The 19596-nt window shown below is 41.6% G+C and overlaps 1 protein-coding gene across 1 annotated transcript in view; it reads right to left on the minus strand.

Annotated features, from left to right (window-relative positions):
• spag17 (sperm associated antigen 17) overlaps positions 1-19596 on the minus strand; it is a 224565-nt gene that overhangs the window by 58023 nt on the left and 146946 nt on the right. The window contains exons 44-47 of the mRNA XM_033033446.1: positions 17044-17097; positions 9451-9553; positions 7281-7356; positions 3283-3408 (exon numbers count right to left, since the gene is read on the minus strand). Of these exons, the coding sequence (XP_032889337.1) occupies positions 3283-3408; positions 7281-7356; positions 9451-9553; positions 17044-17097 (359 nt within the window). The remainder of the gene's footprint in view (positions 1-3282; positions 3409-7280; positions 7357-9450; positions 9554-17043; positions 17098-19596) is intronic.

Consider the following 19596-nt stretch of genomic DNA (forward strand, 5'->3'; position numbering starts at 1 on the left):
ATCTTGGGCTTTGTCTGTGGAGCTGATGCGCTACAATGCTGAGAACTATATTCTGCACTCTGCATCTTCCCTTTGCTCTGCCTATTAGACTTGTGTTGGATCTGATTCTATTTACGTATAATATTATCTGATCTGATTGGAAAGCATGCAAAACAACGCTTTTCACTGTACTTCGGTAAAGGTGACAATAATAAACCCACCTATGTTTCAGTATTAATAAATTAATTTTTATGATCTGACTGAAATCTCCTCCCAGTTTAGAGAAGTGTACAAAATTAGACCCCACCCACATATTTCCTTGAAGTATGCAATTTAGATGTAGCTTTGAACAACTCCCATTATAGTTTATTACTCCTACACATCCCTGACCTGAAACGTCACCCATCCTTTTTCTCCGTAGATACTGCCTGACCCGCTGAGTTACTCCAGCACTCTGTACCTGTCCATGTTCTCCAAAGATACTGCCTGACCCGCTGAGTTACTCTAACAATTTGTGCCTATCTCCAAGGTACAGTTACAGGGATGGCAACCAGAATTCTGAATTACTGATTCTAAGATATGTAGCAGCCATTTGCTCAAACTTTAAATATAAATTGAGCAAATTAATCTGGAATTTTAAATAAATGCTTGTCTCAGTATCTGCAAAACTGATAAAAGTCCAATATAATTGATTCCTAGCTATCTGCTCAGTTTAGGTTCAAATAGGGCAAAGACCATAAATATCAGATTTCTGCTTTGATAATTCATGTGGATATCAGAAGGTTGACCATAAGCATTCAGGTTCGGATGCAGATGATATACTTTTATATATTACAAATTCACAAACGAGCATCCTGACTTTATTAAATTTAATAGAGGAATTCGGTTCTTTTTCAGGATATAGAATAAACTGGAATAAAAATTTCCATTTAAAATTGCAATGGAAAAATTTAAGTATTTGGGTATTCAAATTACTAGAAGATATAAATCATTATTTAACGCTAATTTTACACCACTATTAAATAAATTGAATGCCTTGATTAAATTCTGGAAAACGCTTCCGTTATCATTAATTGGCAGAATAAATGCTATAAAAATGATATTTCTACCACAAATAATTTATTTATTTCAATCCATACCAATATATATACCAAAACATTAAAAAAAAATTAGACTCTAATATTACCAACTTTATTTGGGGCTATAAAGTACATAGAATTAAAAGAAACCATTTGTGTAAACCCAAAGAGGTTGGGGGACTTGCACTTCCTAATTTTTTGTATTACTATTGGGCAGTGCATATTAAGAATATAATTTACTGGTTGGACAGTTCTTCTCAACAGATGGAATGGGTAAGAATGGAGAAAGAGGATTGTTCTCCATACGATTTTGGAGCGATCCTCTTCTCCCCGATAAAATTGAACAACACATTATATAAGAAGAATCAAATTATACATAATACAATACGAATCTGGAAACAAATAAAATTAACTCTAAAATTAAGAAACCTATCAGTGCTAACACCAAAAGTGAATAATCTGGTATTCAAACCATCTCTTATGGATAAAACGTACAGACAATGGGAAAGATTGGGAATTAAAAAGGTAGGCGACATGTATGAAATGGGAAATCTATTATCATTTCAACAATTAAAATTAAAATTTAAACTGAATAACAACCAATATTTTAAATATTTACAGATATGTGATTTTGTGAAGAAATATATACAAAGATTTCAATGTATAATTTTAGATCTACTAGAAGAAGCAATGAATATTAAGGCAGACTCACAAAAAGTAATATCATACCTATATAATAGTATTTTAAACAGAGAATTACCATCAACAGAGGCAATTAGAGAAGACTGGGAAAAAGAACTAACGATAACAATTTCGAAAGAAACATGGGAAAAGTATTTGATATATATACATAAATGTTCGATTAATGCTAGACACAATTTAATTCAATTTAAAATACATAGATTATATTATTCCAAAACTAGACTGAATAAATTTTACCCAAATATTTCTCCCATCTGTGATAAATGTCTTTCTCAAAATGCCAATATTACACATTCTTTTGTTTCTTGCACAAAACTTTATAAATTTTGGTGTGATATTTTTGATATATTTACAAATCTATTTAAGATAAAAATGGAACCTAATACTGAAAAGATTATATTTGGAATAATGGGAGACGGGAACAAATTAAACATATCCCAAAATTCATTCTTTAATTATGGGTTAATAACAGCAAAAAAACTCATACTTAAAGTTTGGAAAAATGCTACTATACCAACGCTTAAAATGTGGATTAGTAATATGTTGGACACAGCACACCTGGAAGAAATGAGACTCCTCCTAATAGATAAACAAGACCAATTCTTAACGAATTGGTCTCCATTTATTGATTTCTTGGATTCATGTGGTGCAACAGTATCGTAAAAAATAAAGTTTTCAGGTATAATAATAATAATGGATGGGATTTATATAGCGCCTTTCTAATACTCAAGGCGCTTTACATCGCATTATTCATTCACTCCTCAGTCACACTTGGTGGTGGTAAGCTACTTCTGTAGCCACAGCTGCCCTGGGGCAGACTGACGGAAGCGTGGCTGCCAATCTGCGGCTACGGCCCCTCCGACCACCACCAATCACTCACACACATTCACACACAGGCAAAGGTGGGTGAAGTGTCTTGCCCAAGGACACAACGACAGTATGCACTCCAAGCGGGATTCGAACCGGCTACCTTCCGATTGCCAGCCGAACACTTAGCCCATTGTGCCATCTGTCGTCCCAGGTATGGGTGAAAGATGATCAATAATATAAAAACTCATCTCCTTGTGCCGATTTGATAATCTCCCTCCTGCTTTCCTAATCTCCTAATCTCCCTTGCTTATTTCTTTTGCTCACTATCTCTTTTTCCTCCTTTTTATTCACACACACTAGTCTTTCCTCTATTCTTTACTATCTCTTTCTTTCTTATTTCTCTCTTTAAAAAATTTTTTAAAAATGAAGTTGTACAGAGTATTATGTTAACAAAATTTTGTGAATCTGTAAAAAGGTACCACTGTATTGTACTCACTTCAAATAAAATTAAAAAAAACCAAAACAAAAGCATTCAGGTTTGGTTTAATTAATATTAATTTGCTCCATAAAGAGTCATAATTCTGATATCTTCACTTCAGACTGATCGCAGAGTAAATATTCTTCTCTATATTCACTATGAACCAATCAATCCTGGTTTTGCTGGTTATGTCATCCGTTCCATTCAGAATTAAACTAGACTCAAATAATTTACCTGCAGTGAAACTTTGGTACTGAGGATCCACTGTCTCTTGAGGTGGGTTGTCTCTTCTTTTAAGACTACAGGTGCCAGCCTCTGCATCATCGGGTGATGTTTGGTAGAGTGATCTGTTTGTAGCACCTGATGAAGTAAATTTGCACTGCTTGTTAAGAGAAGAAACTAGTATCACACATACCCATCTATTTGAAATCACATTTTCCTTTCACATTTCTTGCAAAAACATCTTGCATAGGATCCATATCCAGGCAAATCTTACCATACATGAGTACAATCATACAAGATGGACCAAGGAAGATTAAATAAAAAAGATCAAAGCAATGTTTGAAAAACCTTTGCTCCACTTTTCCTCAGACTGTATTGAATGCTTGTCTCTTTATCTTCTTTCTTAGTACATTATATATGGCATTTACTCACAGACCTCAGTGTTTGACCATTCCTCCCCCAGATCTTGATTTGACTTTTTAGGACAGATTTCATTGTAATTTCTAATTTCCTCTTTACAAGGATCTTAAAAAATTTCTACTATTTGCTGAATTTGGGAAAACAGCTTACTGATTAACTGAGTATTCTCCGAAATTAGTGCTTAATTGTGATCTTCTTCTTCATGCGTATGGCATGCACAGCCTAAAGTTGTAGGACAACTTGTTCTATTTGATCTTATTTGATTGTGCACACCAAGTTGTTTGCATTCGTCAAAACAGGGCGGGCCACGTGAAGGTTGCAAACTCCCACCCCCTTAATTGTGATTAGATTAACTCTCAGTGTACTTTATTTTACATCATCTCAAATATGTTTCTGTTAATTGACAGGGACAATTCACACCTTTCTCTTAAAACTAACGTGGAAAATAATGGTCAATATTTTGCAAGTTTAAGTCTCTTAATAAATATATACCATAACGTGGCATTCCACAAAGTGACTAGTAAAAATGGCCATAAATTTAATGTCAAGAATACAGATTAAAAAATAATTAAAACGCTACTGAACATTGTAATTTGGGCACTTTGTGTCCTAAATTTGTTAGAAACTGGATATACATTACAACAACATTAATTTAGACTTCCCTGCAGTTGTTCAGAGTAAAATACAACGTGCTGAAGGAACTCTGGGTGTCAGGCAGCATCTGTGGAGGGAATGGACAGATGACAAGATGACATTTCTCGTTGGGACCCTTACAACTGATGCAGTTGTAAGTTAGGGGTGAGTTATACCTCCACAGATACTCCACTGAAGTCTGTCCCACTGAGTTCCTCCAGTACTTTGTGTTTTTCTCAAAAATCCAGCATCTACAGTTCCTTGTGTCTCCAGCAGTCCAGAGTATATGCCAGAAATATTTAAAGATTAATAGATAGATCAGAGCAGGATTATTTTTGAAGGAATCTTGTTTGACCGTTCTCTGATGCCTGATTGCCACGATGTACACTCATCCAGCAACTCCTACTGTTGCCTGGCACCCTCACCAGGGATACATAGCTATTGGCTGTTAGCTTATCACTATGGACTACTGGTTGAAATAAGCATTTTTAGGTCAATTTTATTACCTTTTTTTAGGGATACAATTACTTTTATTCCGAAACGAAACAAACATACAAAAAAGTAACATGATCAAAGCTGACTTTGTGGCAGTTTACAAAACAAGTCATCAATTTTAATATAACGTCGTCAACATCAGTATTACATTTGAACTGCTGCGGCCATGGAAGGCCTCCAAAGTCCCCGTGGGCACCGCGTGTTCCCACTCTAGGCCATCTTGGCCAGGCACAGGAGTAGACCGACAGGGAGACGCCCCCCCTCTCCCTCCCGACCCTCCCCCCTCCATACCGGGTGCCCAAATATCAGGAGTGTGGGGCTAAAATGAAGCCAAAACTTGAGGAGCAGCCCCTTCAGATAGTCTAAACAGGGGCTGCAACCTCTCACACTCCATGTACCGTGGGAGTTCAGTTTACTGCTGAGCAGATTTTGTTGACATTGCCCTGATTTTGGCAGTCGTACATGACGTTTTAAGTCCTGCCCTTGGGTCACGTTGTGGGTTTATCTTCAGAAACGGGGTGGGAGGAAACATGAAATACATGAAAAGTTGCACAAGAACAGCGAGGATAAGAGGGACGATGTGGAAGGGGTTCTGCACTACACATATTCAGGTAATAATATGTCCATATAAACTGTCAGGGTGCTTCATACGGTGCATGATGTGCCTTCACTTTGGAAAGGATTTAATCAGTGAGCTAAGTCTTGGGCTGCAGCCCCACATAGAAACATAGAAACATAGAAAATAGGTGCAGGAGTGGGCCATTCGGCCCTTCGAGCCTGCACTGCCATTCGATATGATCATGGCTGATCATCCAACTCAGTATCCCGTACCTGCCTTCTCTCCATACCCTCTGATCCCCTTAGCCACAAGGGCCACATCTAACTCCCTCTTAAATATAGCCAATGAACTGGCCTCAACTACCCTCTGAGGCAGAGAGTTCCAGAGATTCACCACTCTCTGTGTGAAAAAAGTTTTTCTCATCTCGGTTTTAAAGGATTTCCCCCTTATCCTTAAGCTGTGACCCCTTGTCCTGGACTTCCCCAACATCGGGAACAATCTTCCTGCATCCCATCCCTGCCCTCTCCATACCCCCTGATCCCTTTAGCCACAAGGGCCACATCTAACTCCCTCTTAAAAAAGGAGAGGAGAGCTCTTCAGCGCGTCGTCAACAGAGCGCAGCGGATCATCGGGACAGAGCTACCAGCCTTGGAGGGCATCTACCACAGGAAGTGCCTCAGGAAGGCCCTCAGCATCCATAAGGACTCATCACACCCCTGCCACGGCCTGTTTCAACTACTTCCCTCCGGCAGACGTTACAAGGCCTTCTACGCCCGAACCTCTAGACTCAGGAACAGTTTTATCCCAAGAGCTATAGCGGCTCTGAACCGGCCCTAATGAGTGCCCCCCCACCCACTCCCTTTGGACAGTCTCCCTCAGATGGTCACGTCAATCAATTCAGCTTGCTTATTTATGTATTGTATTTATTTACCTTTCTTGTACATCAGTGGAGCTGCACACTAAATCTCGTTGCACTGACGTGCAATGACAATAAAAGATATGTTATAATTATTATTATTATTATTATTATTATTCTGTGGCAGAGAATTCCACAAATTCACCACTCTCTGTGTAAAAAATGATTTTCTCATCTTGGTCCTAAAAGACTTCCCTCTTAACCTTAAACTGTGACCCCCCTAGTTCTGGACTTCCCCAACATCGGGAATAATCTTCCTGCATCTAGCCTGTCCAACCCCTTAAGAATTTTGTAAGTTTCTATAAGATCCCCCCTCAATCTTCTAAATGTTTTACTCTGGGTCATTGGGCTGCTTGTCATGATCTCCAAGACTTTAACTCCTGCTGATGTATCTCACATTGCAGTCAGTCATTGTGATGGGAAGGTCACTGTGACCTTCTATGCCAGGCAGAACATTTACATTTCATTCTCCACAATCCCCATCTTAATTTTAATAGGAGGCTCCTGATGAATCTTTCTCTTCATTCAGTCCTTTTAAGGTTGGTTCACGTGTTGGTTCACTCAGTTTTCTGCAACCATTGCTTTGACTTTTTAATCTTCCTTGATCCATCTTGGATGACTGTACTCATGTGTGGTAAGAATTGCCTGGATATGGGTAGCATGCAAGAAGTTCTTCACTTCTTAATTTTTAATTTAAAGGCAGGACAGTGGCACAGCTGGTAGAGCTGCTGTCTTATAGCGCTTAAGACCCAGGATCGATCATGAAGTTGGATACTGTCTGGGTGGAGTTTGCACGTTCTTCCTGTGAACGCGTGGGATTCTACTGGATGCTCCTGTTTCCTCCCATTTCCCAAGGACGTGCGGATTCGTAGGTTAATTGGCCTCTGTAAATTACTCCTAGTGTGTAGGGAGTGGACGCGAAAGTGGGATGACATAGAACTAGAACTGAAGATCAGCGTGAAGAGACAATATTAAGCCAATACTCACCCACATCTGAATCAGGGTAATCTGATGAACTTGGAGCTGTCATCGTGTGATTAGGTGAATAACTCATACCATATGCCTGCACAAAACAACGTTTTAGATTAACATTTTGTTTTTATATATGTTTTGTATATATTTATATAGATATATATAGATTTTGTTTTATATATGAACAAATGATATTTGTTTCACAGTGGGCCAGGTAGCATCTGTGAAGGGAATGGATAGGCAACATTTTAGGTATCTTCATTTCTATCAAGCTGCCCATGCAGCAGAGATGAAAAAATATCCAGCTACTGCTGTTAAGTAACTGAAGGCAGCAGAAATTAGGGGCTTATGCGACCTGTGAGGTGGAATTAGGGACTGGGATGGTGTATAATGGCATTGGGTGGGGGAGCTGAATGAGACCAGAGACTGAATGGAACTGGGGAAATTGGAGAGAAAGTCATTGAATCTTAAAATTGTCAGGGAGGTAAATTACATTTTTCCAAACTACTGGGCAATCTCAAGATCTAATTTTCTTGAGGGGGTGGGAGATTGCAACCTTCACATGGTCCACCCCATTTCGATGAATGCAATCAACCTGGCGTGCACAAATGGAAGATCAAACAGAACAAGTTGTCTTACAACTTTAGGCTGTGCATGTCATACGCAAGAAGCAGAAGAAGAAGAAGATTTTCTTGAATATTATTGACTCGGAAATCTGAACGAACCATTAGTCTCTTTCCTGTACGTGCCAAGGCCTTTCATTCATAAGAAATTACAGGGTATTTTTATTTTGTGCTTTTGCAATGTGGTTATTGGTACATTCTATCTATATTGTAAATATGTATGCTTCTCGTGTTGTATAAATGGGGTACAAAACCAGCTTTTATTGTGCCATTGGACGTGGAGAGGATGTTTTCACAACGGGGAGAGTTGAGGACCAGAGGTCATAGCCTCAGAATAAAAGGACGTTCCTTTAGGAAGGAGATGAGGAGGAATTTCTTTAGTCAGAGGGAGGTGAATCTGTGGAATTTTCTGTCACAAAAGGGTAAGGTGGCCAAGTCAATGGATATTTTTTTAAGGCAGAGATAGATAGATTCTTGATTAGTATGAGTGTCAGGGGTTATGGGGTTAAGGCAGGAGAATTGGGTTGAGTGGGAAAGATAGATCAGCCATGTTTGAATGGTGGAGTAGACTTCATGGGTCGAATGGCCTAATTCTGCTCCTATCACTTACAATATGAACTTAAGAACATAGTAGACGTTTGCTTTGGTATATGTGCATGGAAACCTACACACAAAATTATTCTTCCTGATTCCTGCTCTGATAACCACCAAGCAATGTCCCAATGCTTCCCGCAGTATAGGGCAGCACAGTGGAACAGCTGATACGGGTGCTTCTTCGTCGCACCAATATGGTAGGTTGATTGGCCTCTGCAAACAGCCACTAGTGTCTGGATAAGTGGCAGAATCTGGACGGGATTAATGATGAACATAATCAAGTCCAAACCCTTGTCCAGCTCTATCCCATTGCGGATGCTAGATTTTGTCTATGGAACTGATGCGCTACAATGCTGAGATCTATATTTGGCAGACTGTATTGTGTTTGGGTTTGAACTGATTGTATCTAGGTATGGTATATCAGATCTGTTGGGGTAGCATGCAATACAAAGCTTTTCACTCTACCTTGGTATATGTGACCATAATAAACCTAAACCTAAAATCCAGAGGACATGCTGGGAGAAGCACCAAACTGTATGAGTGTGTCCGAACTGTATGAGCGTGCCTCAGACACCACTAACCAAGCCCACGTTGAACAGGAAGCACATTTGACTGCAGATGCTGGAATCAGCACCCTTGATCCCACATAATCCAACTTTGTCAACCTCTGCATTCTGTCGGGGTGCAATTACTAAATTAAAGCACTGAGGTTTTTGCTGTAATCCTTAAATAGCCCTCATTCATAAATGGAATCTTAATCTTAAATAATTGAATCATTTTAGTTTAGTATAGTGAAACAATGTGGAAACAGGCCCTTCGGCCCACCTAGAACATGACGATCAACAATCACCCACAATAAGGACAATTTACAAAGGTCAATTAACGTACAAACTGCAAATTTTTAGGATGTGAGAGGAAACTGGGACACCTGGAGAAAATCCACACAGTCACATGGGTTGAAGTGATACCTGGGATGTGTCGAGAGCCTTGTTCACGTCAGAAAGAAAGTATGGTGGGATAATCATATTCTCCAGAGCCAGTATGGAGGCTTTTTCTTCTTCAAGCTCCTGTCTGTTATACATGGATAGTTAGAAGGTAGTCAGAAGGTATAACAAATTATCACATCTATTCCCAATGACTGACAGTATCCAGTGTCAATATTCTTCTCTAAAATACCATTCTTCTATCAAACAACATGTAAGTTTTTAATTTCTGAATTTGTATTGAAGACTCCATAGACATTCATGAAATAGACACAAAAAAAGCTGGAGTAACTCAACGGGACAGTCAGCATCTCTGGAGAGAAGGAATGCTTGACGTTTCGGTTTGAGACCCTTCTTCAGATTGGTTCGGGATCAGGGAACCAATAGATATAGACGGTGATGGAGAGAGATAATAAACAATGAATGAAAGATATGCAAAAAGTAACGATGATAAAGCAAATTATTATTATTTTACTTACTTAACCTAACTTACTTAACTATTTTACTTACCTTACTGTACTAAATTATTTTGAACTGCGTATGCTACTAAATGCAGATTTTCAAAGAACCACTAACCACGTGTGTTCATGATGATAATCCTTTCTAAATGAGCATTTGGAACTAATTACTAATGTAATTGAATGAGTGCTTGGCAAAATCCAAACATTAGGTTTAGATTTTTATCATTCAACAAAATTCTAATCCCAAAACTAAAACTTACTACTCAACCATTGACCAACAGGGAAATTACAATGTTAGAGGATTAGATATATATTTCATAACTAATTCAAAAAATGAAAAATCTTACTTTGCTCTTCAGTGCACAGCAACTGCTTAGTGTGGCTCTGCAAATTCCAGACCATGATCTATGTGGGCTGTGGAGTTTTAATGACTTGTTTTTGACAAGATGTGGAAGTTGCTTGCTTTAGATTGCGTGAATAGGTGCATCTAGGTGGTGGAACAAAGCAGGTACATGGATAGAGAAGGTTGAGAGTGATTTAGGCCAGATGCAGGTAATGGGACTAGTGTCGATGGGGCATTATGGTCGGTGTGGACGAGTTGGGCCAAAGGGCACGTTTCCGTGCTGTATGAATCTATGCTGCTGCTCTTCTCATTAAACCACAGAAATCTTCCTTCCCTATAAGGGCCACCAGAGCGAGGGTTCTTGGTTACACAAGATTAAATTGCCATTATTCTGATTAGAGACTCTTGCCGAGGCACTGAAGTTTTGTAGGCTCAGTGCTAAAGATCATTGGGGCTCTTGTTTGATGAACCATGAATTTAATAAGCTATCACAATTGTAAAGGACAATAGACAAGAGACAATAGACAATAGGTGCAGGAGTAGGCCATTCAGCCCTTCGAGCCAGCACAGCCATTCAATGTGATCATGGCTGATCATCCTCAATCAGTACCCCATTCCTGCCTTCTCCCCATATCCCCAGACTCCGCTATCTTTAAGAGCTCTATCTAGCTCTCTCTTGAAACAGATAAATCTACTGGTAGATAGGGAAGAAGCCCTATAAAAAATAATTTAAACAAAGTATATCTTATTGGGTCACAAGTATTCGCAAATCGGTAAGTTAATTCGCAAATCGGTAAGTTAGCGAATTAGTTAATTTATCAGCCAATATAAGCAAGGTTTGCTCTAGGGGAGTGGACTGTCGGGGAGTGGCCTTGTCGAGGGAAGTGCCTTGTGAGAAAAGAGCGAGTCTTTGGCTCGAGAGACTTCGGCGAGGAGGCTGAGAAAAGGAAAGTTGGAGAGGGTGAGACAGTGAAAAAATGACAGGCAGCTGATTCAGTGTGAGGCTTGCAGGATGTGGAAGGTCAAGGGCACTACTGGTGCCTCTGGCTGCTACAACTGTGGAAAGTGTGTCCAGGTCATGAAGGATCGTGTTGGGGCACTGGAGAGGCAACTGGATGACCTCAGGATCATCTGGGAAAACGAGAGTTTCCTGGACAGGATCTACAGCGAGATCGTCACACTGAAGATAACGGAAGAGAGAAGGTGGGTGACGATGAGGGAAGGAAGCTTGGAGTACAGGAGACCCCGGGGGATGTACCTATTGAAAACAGGTTCACCCTCTTGGAAGCTGTCGGGACAGAAGACATTGCCATTGTGAGCGGGGGACAGGTCTGCGAGTCAAAACGTGGCGCTGAAGCAAAGCCGAAGAGACAGACATCAGGCAGAGCTGTGGTAATCCTGAGAGGTACAGACAGGGGTTTCTGTGGCAACAGGTGGGATTCAAGGATGGTGAGTTGCCTCCCTGGTGCCAGGATCCAGGATGTCACGGACCGATTACAGGGCATCTTCAAGGGTCAAGGTGAGCAGCCGGAAGTGGTAGTGCATGTTGGCACAAATGACATCGGGAAGAAGAGGAAAGAGATTCTGCAGCGTGACTTTAGAGAGCTTGGAAGAAGGCTGAAAAGCAGGACCTCCAGGGTGGTTATTTCCGGTTTGCTTCCAGTTACTCGTGCTGGTGAGGGCAGGAACAGGGAGATAGGGGATCTGAATGTGTGGCTGAGGAGCTGGTGCAGGGGGCAGGGATTTAGATGCTTAGACCACTGGGATCTGTTTTGGGGTAAGGGTGAATTGTACAAAAGGGACGGGTTGCACCTTAACAAGCGGGGGACCAGCATTCTGGCAGGCAGGTTTGCCAACTCTACACGGGTGGTTTAAACTAAATAGTGGGGGGAGGAGACAAATTGTACATACAAGGATGGAGTTAAAGGGAAAGAGAGTATAAGAATAGTAAAGAAATGATGGGGCAGAAAGCTCAGGAAGGGATAGGAGAGTATGGCCAAGTGAAATAAGAATCGATGTGAAGGATGAAGGGAGTAATGGATTAAAGTATTATATATGAATGCACGAAATATAAGAAATAAAGTGGATGAGCAGAGACATGGCTGCAAGAGGGCCAGGGCTGAGAACTGAATATCCAAGGGTATACCTCCTATCGAAAAGACAAACAGGTGGGCAGAGGAAGTGGGGTAGCTCTGTTGGTGAGGAATGAAATTCAGTCCCTTGCGAGGGGTGACATAGAATCAGGAGATGTAGAGTCAGTATGGATAGAACTAAGGAAGTGTAAGGGTAAAGACCCTAATGGGAGTGATCTACAGGCCCCTAAACAGTAGCCTGGATATAGGGTGCAAGTTGAATTAAGTTAAAATTGGCATGTCACAAAGGTAATGCTACGGCTGTTATGGGAGATTTCAACATGCAGGTAGACTGGGAAAATCAGGTTGGTACTGGACCACATGAAAGGGAGTTTGAAGAGTGCCTTCGTGATGGATTCTTTGAACAGCTTGTATTGGAGCCTAACAGGGAGAAGGCAATTCTTGATTTAGTGCTGTGCAATGAAATGGATTTGATAAGGGAACTCGAGGTGAAGGAGCCATTAGGAAGTAGTGACCATAATATGATGTTTTAATCAACAACGTTTAAAGAGCAACAGAAGATAACTAAAAGGGCAACACGGGGAGAAAAGATGAGGTATGAAGGAAAGCTAGCCAAGAGTATAAAGGATAGTAAACGCTTCTTTATGTAAGTGAAGAAGAAAAAATTAGTTGAGACCAAAGCCCTTGAAGACAGAAACAGGTGAATTTATTATGGAGAACAAGGAAATGACAGTGGAGTTGAACAGGTACTTTGGATTTGTCTTCACTGAGGGAGATAGAAACAATCTCCAACATGTACTAGTGGCCAGAGTGACCTAGGGTGACAGAGGAACTGAAGGAAATTCACATTAGCAGGAAATGGTGTTGGGTAGACCCATGTGACTGAAGGCTGATAAATCCCCAGGGCCTGATGGTCTGCATCCCAGGGTACTTAATGAAGTGGCTCTAGAAATCGTGGACGCATTGGTGATCATTTTCCAATGTTCTATAGATTCAGGATCAGTTCCTGTGGATTGGAGGGTAGCTAATGTTATCCCACTTTTTAAGAAAGGCAGGAGAGAGAAAACAGGGAATTATAGACCAGTTATCCTGACATTGGTGGTGGGAAGATGCTGGAGTCAATTATAAAAGATGAAATAGCGGGACATTTGGATAGCAGTAACAGGATCGGTCCGAGTCAGCATGGATTTACGATGCATTAGTCATGCTTGATTAATCTTCTGGAATTTTTTGAGGATGTAACTAGGAAAATGGACAAGGGAGAGCCAGTGGATGTAGTGTACCTGGACTTTCAGAAAGCCATTGATAAGGTCACACATAGGAGATTAGTGGGAAAAATTAGAGCACATGGTATTGGGGGTAGGGTACTGGCATGGTTAGAAAATTGGTTGGCAGACAGGAAACAAAGAATAGGGATTAATGGGTCCCTTTCAGACTGGCAGGCAGTGACTAGTGACAGGCAGTGACTGAGCAAGGCTCAGTGCTGGGACCGCAGTATACATATACATTATGTTACAATACATATACATATACGCAGTTACAATATACATTAATGATTTAGATGAAGGGATTAAAAGTAACATTAGCAAATTTGCAGATGAGACAATGTTGGCCTTCATAACAAGAGGAGTTGAGTACAGTAGCAAAGATGTCCTTCTGCAGTTGTACAGGGCCCTAGTGAGACCACACCTGGAGTATTGTGTGCAGTTTTGGTCTCCAAATTTGAGGAAGGACATTCTTGCTATTGAGGGGGTGCAGTGTAGGTTCACGAGGTTAATTCCCAGGATGGCGGGACTGTCATATGTTGATAGAATGAAGCGACTGGGCTTGTATACACTGGAATTTAGGAGGATGATAGGATATCTTATTGAAACATATAAGATTATTAAGGGTTTGGACATGCTAGAGGCAGAAAACATGTTCCCGATGTTGGGGGAGTCCAGAACCAGGTACCACAGGTTAAAAATAAGGGGTAGGCCATTTAGAATGGAGATGAGGTGGGAGTCTGTGCATTTATGTAAATAAAGCTTGGTGCATGGACACTACCATCATCGAGAGTCACTGCTCAGCTAACCTAGCGTTTCTCATGGTTAAATACAGACCGTTCTATCTGCCCAGAGAGTTTACTTCCACTGTTGTGACTGCAGCCTATATTCCTCTGGATGCTAATGCTAAGCTTGCAATGAAAGAGCTGCATACTGCCATTAGCAAACAACACTCACAACCCCGAGGCAGCCTTCATTGTTGCGGGTGACTTCAATCACTCCAACTTGAAGACTGTACTCCCCAAATTCCACCACATGTCTCCTTTGCCACAAGAGAAGATAAGATACTGGACAAAGTTTACACCAACATGGCTGAAGCTTACAAAGCCATCCCCCTCCCCCACCTTGGACAGTCTGATCACCTCTCATTGTTCCTGCTCCCCAATTACTCTCCACTCATCAGACGTGTTAAACCCACAGTGAGGACAGTTAAAGTTTGGTCAGAGGGAGCAGTCTCCACACTTCAGCAGTGTTTTGGAAACACTGACTGGAAGGCGTTTGCAGCCCAGGCCACCCTTGACTCCCACACGGACATTGATTCCTACACATCCTCTGTTTTGGACTTTATAAACTCCACCATCAATAGTGTCACCTCCCTCAAACGGATTACCACTTTCCCGAATCAGAAGCAATGGATGAACAGAGAGGTCAGACTACTGCTGAAGGCAGGTGACACCGCTTTCAGGTCAGGCGATGCTCGGGCCTACAGTTCATCCAGGGCTAACCTGTTGAGGGACATCAAGAAGGCCAAGCACTGCCATAAGCTCAGGATTGAGGAGCGCTTCAAGAACAACTCCGATCCCCGGCTTATGTGGCAAGGCATCCAGGCCATCACGGACTACAAACCCACCAACTCCACCCCTACATTCAGTGACGCCTCCTTCCTTGAGGAGCTAAAACACTTTTATGGCCACTTTGACAGGGACAATCTAGAGACAGCCATCAAGGCTGTGCTCCCTGCTGATTACCAGTCCCTCGCACTCACCCCCATCAACGTGTATGCGGCACTGAGCAGGATTAATGCACGAAAGGCTGCTGGCCCTGACGGCATCCTCGGGCGCATCCTCAGGGCCTGTGCTGCACAGCTGACAGATGTCTGGACTGACATCTTCAACCTGTCACTTGCCCAAGCAGTTGTCCCCATGTGCTTTAAAACCACCTCCATCGTGCCGGTGCCAAAACACTCCACTGCGGCGAGCCTCAATGACTTCCGCCCAGTTGCACTTACTCCCATCATCACTAAGTGCTTCGAGAGGCTGGTCCTGGCACACCTCAAGGCCTGCCTACCTCCCACACTGGACCCCTACCGCAAGTTTGCCTACCGCAAAAACAGGAGTACAGAGGATGCCATCTCCACGGCACTTCACTCGGCCCTCTCCCACCTCGACAACAGAGACACTTACGTGAGAATGCTGTTTATCGACTTTAGCTCAGCATTCAACACCATCATCCCCTCCAAACTGATCACCAAACTCAACAACCTGGGCATCGAGCCCTCCCTCTGCAACTGGATACTGGACTTTCTAACCAACAGACCCCAGTCTGTTAGGTCAGACAACGACACCTCCTCAACCATTACCCTGAACACTGGCTTTCCACAGGGCTGTGTGCTGAGCCCTCTCCTCTACACCCTCTTCACCTACGACTGCACACCTGTACATGGTACTAACACCATCATCAAGTATGCAGACGATACAACGGTGATTGGCCTCATCAGCGACAACGATGAGTCGGCCTATAGGGAGGAGGTCCAGTTCATAGCAGCATGGTGCGCTGACAACAACCTAGCCCTTAACACCAAGAAGACCAAGGAGCTCATTGTGGACTACAGAAGGTCTAGGGGTGGCACGCACACCCCCATCTCTCTCTGCCCTCACTCTCTACCCCCCCCCCCCCTCTCTAGACGCGCCTGCGAGTTGGGGGCTATGCGTCAGTAGATAGGCCGATTATGGGGTAAAAGGAGCAAATTAATAATATTAATATATTAACAAGGGGGGTAGTTAGCTTGTGTGAGGGGGGTAGTTAGTGTGTGTGGGGGGGTGGTTAATGTGTGTGACGCCGCATGCCGCCTCCCTCCCCTCAACCGCACGTTGGGGGAACAGACCCAACGGGTCTGCACTTGGTCTAGTACATATATATATTTTACTGTTCCATTATTCTGTGTTCGCACTTCTGGGTGAGATGCTAACTGCATTTCGTTGTCTCTGTACTTGTACACTGCACAATGACAATAAAGTTTGAATCTGAATCTGAAAAGCTTTTTCACCCAGAGAGTTGTGTACCTGTGGAATTCTCTCAGAAGGCAGTGGAGGCCAATTCACGGGATACTTTCAAGAGAGAGTTAGATAGAACTTTTAAAGATAGTGGAATCAAGGGATATGGGGAGAAGGCAGGAACGGGGTACTGAATGTGGATGATCAGCCATAATCACAGTGAATAGCGGTGCTGGCTCGAAGGGCCAAATGGCCTACTCCTTCACCTATTGTCTATTGTCCCCGATGTAACAGTGCTGGCATCCTGGAAATTACAGGTTTATGCTGCCAAAGGGTCAGGTTCCACTTTGCTTGATCATTTGTTCAATTTAACCTGTTCCTCATTTTGACATGCCTGTTGAATCTTCTTTCGTTCATTGTTACCTGTATAGTGCAATTTTCTGTGGCCATTGGGATATATAATCTTGTTTGGTGGTCCTGCAGAAATATGACAAGGAGGATTACTAAAAGTTCTGACAAGTCATCCGCAAACCCTTATGATCTAAAATTATTACATAAAAAGTTTAATATAGAACATTGAACAGCACAGCGCAGTAACAGCCCCTTCGGCCCACAATGTCTATGCCGAACGTGATGCTAAGACTAACTCTTGTCTGCCTGCACATAACCCATATCCACCCATTCCCTGCACATCTGTGTACCTATCCAAAAGTCTCTTCAATGTCACTGTTGCATCTGCCTCCACCTTCACCCCACGTTCCAGGAACTCACCACCATCTCTGTGAAAACTGTCCCCGCACATATTTTTAAACTTTGCATGCAACAAAACCTTTTCACTGGCACACGTGACAATAAATGGAACTTTAAAAAAAAAACTAAAACTTTCATTATGGGAAGACACATGGGATGAAAGTTTACAATATACATCATTGCTCGTTAAACACTAGACATTCCTTAATACAGTTTAAAATATTACATAGATTACACTATTCGAAGACAAAATTAAATAGGATCTTCCCAAGTACTTCCCTCTCTGTGATAAATGTCAAAGAAGCCAAATTTAACTCACATTTTTGTAACTTGCATAAAAATGCAACATTTTTGGACGGACATTTAAACATTTTTATCTCTAAAGTTATCGATAATCAACTGGACCCAGATCCAAAATTAATAATATTAGGATTATCAGAACATACCGTAAACCTTACGATAAGCCAGAGACACTTTCTTGATTACAGATTATTAACTGCGAAAAAATTAATACTTCAATTTTGGAAAAAACCAGCAACCACCACAATTAAAATGTGGATTACGGAAATGACCGAGACCTTGCATATTTTTAAAAATATGGTCCCCATTTATTGAATTTTTAAAAAAGTAAACTGTTTTAACACAAAATTAAAGTTCTCAACTTGAGTTTAGGGTTGGATGAACAACTATACTCAACATCTCCCGGATCTATCTCCACAATCTTTATATTTGTAATCTCCTTTCTTTCATGCTTCCTTTCTTTTCTATTGGTTTACAGTTTCTCTTATCTCTTTCTTTCTTTATTTCTTTTCTTTAAAAATAATCTTAAAAATTGAAGTTATGTAAGAATTCTGTAACCAGTTTGTCTTTTATTGTCATCTGTACATATGCTCTTAATAAAAATATTATTAAAAAAAACTAAAACTAAATTAAAAAAAATAGACACAAAGTGCTGGAGTAACTCAGTGGGTCAGGCAGTGTGTGTGGAGAAAAAGAATGGGTGCCGTTTCGGGTCAGAATCCTTCTTCAGATGGCATAGTGGTTGCAAGCGTTATTTTCTACGCTGTTGTCTGCTGGGGCAACAGCATTAGTGCAAAAAACAATAGGAAGCTGGTCAAACTGGTTAATCGAGCTGGCTCAGTGCTGGAGGGGAGAGTAGACTCTGGGATGGAGGTGCTTGAGAGGCGTATGAGGCACAAGGTGCAGGTCATCCTGAAAAACCCCGGGCATCCCCTCCATATAATTCTGGAGAGTCAAAAGAGCACTCGGAACAACAACCGGCTCCTCTCCCTGCCCTGTAGAACGGAGCGGTTCAGGAGATCCTTCACCCCTGCAGCCATTAGATTTTATAATTCGGACCGCTAGGCTGTAGGGGGATGCATTTTGCAATTATTAATTTTTAACTGTTAATTATTGGTCTTTTTAAGTATTTATTGCTCTCAGGTAGTGTCCACATTGTATTTTATGTATTTTCTGTCTGCGTTCGTTTTGAATCTGTGGGTTTGTTGATTGGGAGCTTCTGGACATCTGAATTTCCCTGAGGGGATCAATAAAGTATTTATTATACCAGCACCTGCAGTTCTTTGTTTCTCAAACTAAATAAACTTCCATCAAGTCTCCCCTCAACCTTCAACATTCCAGGGAAAACAATCCAAGTCTCTCCAACATCTCCCTACAGCTAATAACCCCCTAACCCAGGCACCTTTCTGGTAAACCTCGTCTGCACCCTCTCCACATTCTTCTTTAGTGGTGATGACTGGAACTGAATCCACCACACCGCAATTTATTTGGCTTTATGTGTCTAAAGTGGCCAGGCAACCCGTTGTCTGAAATAAATAACAAAACAAGTTGGAAGAGCCGAAACGTCACCTATCAGCATGGATTTACGATGGGGAAATTATGCTTGACTAATCTGGAATTTTTCGAGGATGTAACTAGTTAAATGGACAAGGGAGAGCCAATGGATGTAGTGTACCTGGACTTTCAGAAAGCTTTCGATAAGGTCCCACATAGATTAGTGAGCAAAATGAGGGCACATGGTATTGGGGGTAGAGTGCTGAAATGGATAGAAAATTGGTTGGCAGACAGGAAACAAAGAGAAGGGATTAACGGGTCCCTTTCAGAATGGCAGGCTGTGACTAGTGGCGTACTGCAAGGCTTGGTGCTGGGACCACAGCTATTTACAATATACTGTATATCAATGGTTTAGATGAAGGGATTCAAAGT

This window comes from Amblyraja radiata, chromosome 14 (assembly GCF_010909765.2).
Source record: "Amblyraja radiata isolate CabotCenter1 chromosome 14, sAmbRad1.1.pri, whole genome shotgun sequence".
Classification (NCBI taxonomy): domain Eukaryota; kingdom Metazoa; phylum Chordata; class Chondrichthyes; order Rajiformes; family Rajidae; genus Amblyraja; species Amblyraja radiata.